The sequence below is a fragment of the Merops nubicus genome, unplaced genomic scaffold, assembly GCF_000691845.1.
Source record: "Merops nubicus isolate BGI_N331 unplaced genomic scaffold, ASM69184v1 scaffold2226, whole genome shotgun sequence".
Taxonomy (NCBI): Eukaryota; Metazoa; Chordata; class Aves; order Coraciiformes; family Meropidae; genus Merops; species Merops nubicus.
Genome location: NW_008615424.1, coordinates 62632 through 63814, shown reverse-complemented (window position 1 = coordinate 63814; position 1183 = coordinate 62632). Strand labels below are relative to the sequence as shown.

At 46.1% G+C, this 1183-nt stretch overlaps 1 protein-coding gene across 1 annotated transcript in view; it reads right to left on the bottom strand.

The window, feature by feature from the left end:
• TTYH3 (tweety family member 3) overlaps positions 1–1183 on the bottom strand; it is a gene marked incomplete at its 5' end in the record, with an annotated part of 33115 nt that overhangs the window by 7486 nt on the left and 24446 nt on the right. The window contains one exon of the mRNA XM_008942496.1: positions 289–364. Within this exon, the coding sequence (XP_008940744.1) occupies positions 289–364 (76 nt within the window). The remainder of the gene's footprint in view (positions 1–288; positions 365–1183) is intronic.

The window sequence follows — 1183 nt, the reverse complement described above, 5'->3', positions numbered from 1 at the left end:
AGTCACCCACCAAGATACTCATGCATTTCAGTGGTGGCAGGACTGGGCCCATAGGATTACCAGCGTTAATAGATCTTTATTCTTTTTATGTGCAACTTCCAAAGTAGCACAGCAGGGGTTTACGCTCCATGGCAGGTGAGACATGGCTTGCATATTCAAACTGCTGCCATTTATGGGCCAGATCCTGTGTTTGGCTGCACAATCAGCTTCCTTGAGAGTATAAAGGAGTGGTAAATGTGTATTCCCCAAAGTGGCTGAAGCAGAGAGGAGCAGTAAAGAGAGACTTACTGAGGGAGGTGGGGACTCCCGGCCAATGAGCGGGGTATTCTCGCAACGGGGGTTCTGGAAATTTGCATTCTGGCTCCTAGGAAAGGAAGACACAGATGGTAACAGGGGTATGTGCCATGCTTCTCTGAGGAAGGTCTCTGATGGTGACATGGGACAGAGTATATGCACCCCCAGAACTACTGTAACAGGTCAGTCTCCCTCAAAGCTTTTTTTACAGGCCGGGTGGATCCCCCTTTTTCAGACAAGAGCACAGAACTAGTGCTATTTTCCTCAGATTGAGCACTATCTTTACACTCTTAATCAGAAGGGCCCACACTGAATCATGTCAAGTGATTTAAAAATAGGTTGGTGTGAAAAATCTGCCTCCCTGCAGCATCAGAACTACCAGGCTGCAGAAATGGAGACAAAATGAGGACAGTCTAAGGGGAAGAACAAAATTATGTGCCAGCCCAAAAAAAGATGGGTCCTGAACATAGTCCAAGTGTTACCAGGGTTAGGCACTCCTGGAGAAAGCTCTGAAGATCCCACCTGGACTAGGTAGCTCCAGACTGCAACAGATGTCAGAGCTAACTGCAAATATTGAGGAAGGACAGAGCCTGCAGGATTTGTCTTGGCTCTCAGGAGGCTTAAAATCTTCTGTCAAGACTGCTCTGTCTGAAGAATTAAATCTTCTGGTGACCAGAATCACTGTATAATAAGGAGGCCAGACAATATTTCCCTACTCTAGCTCTAGACAGATCTCTAAGTTCTTCAGGACAAAGCTGTTCACGTTTTGGAGCATGCTGTCTAACAACTCTTTCTACTGCAGCACTTTTAAGCTAGTGCCAGTAGGTGCCAATCACAAAATATGCCTTTTGACACTCTGGACAAAATCCTTCATCACTTTCTACTGCTC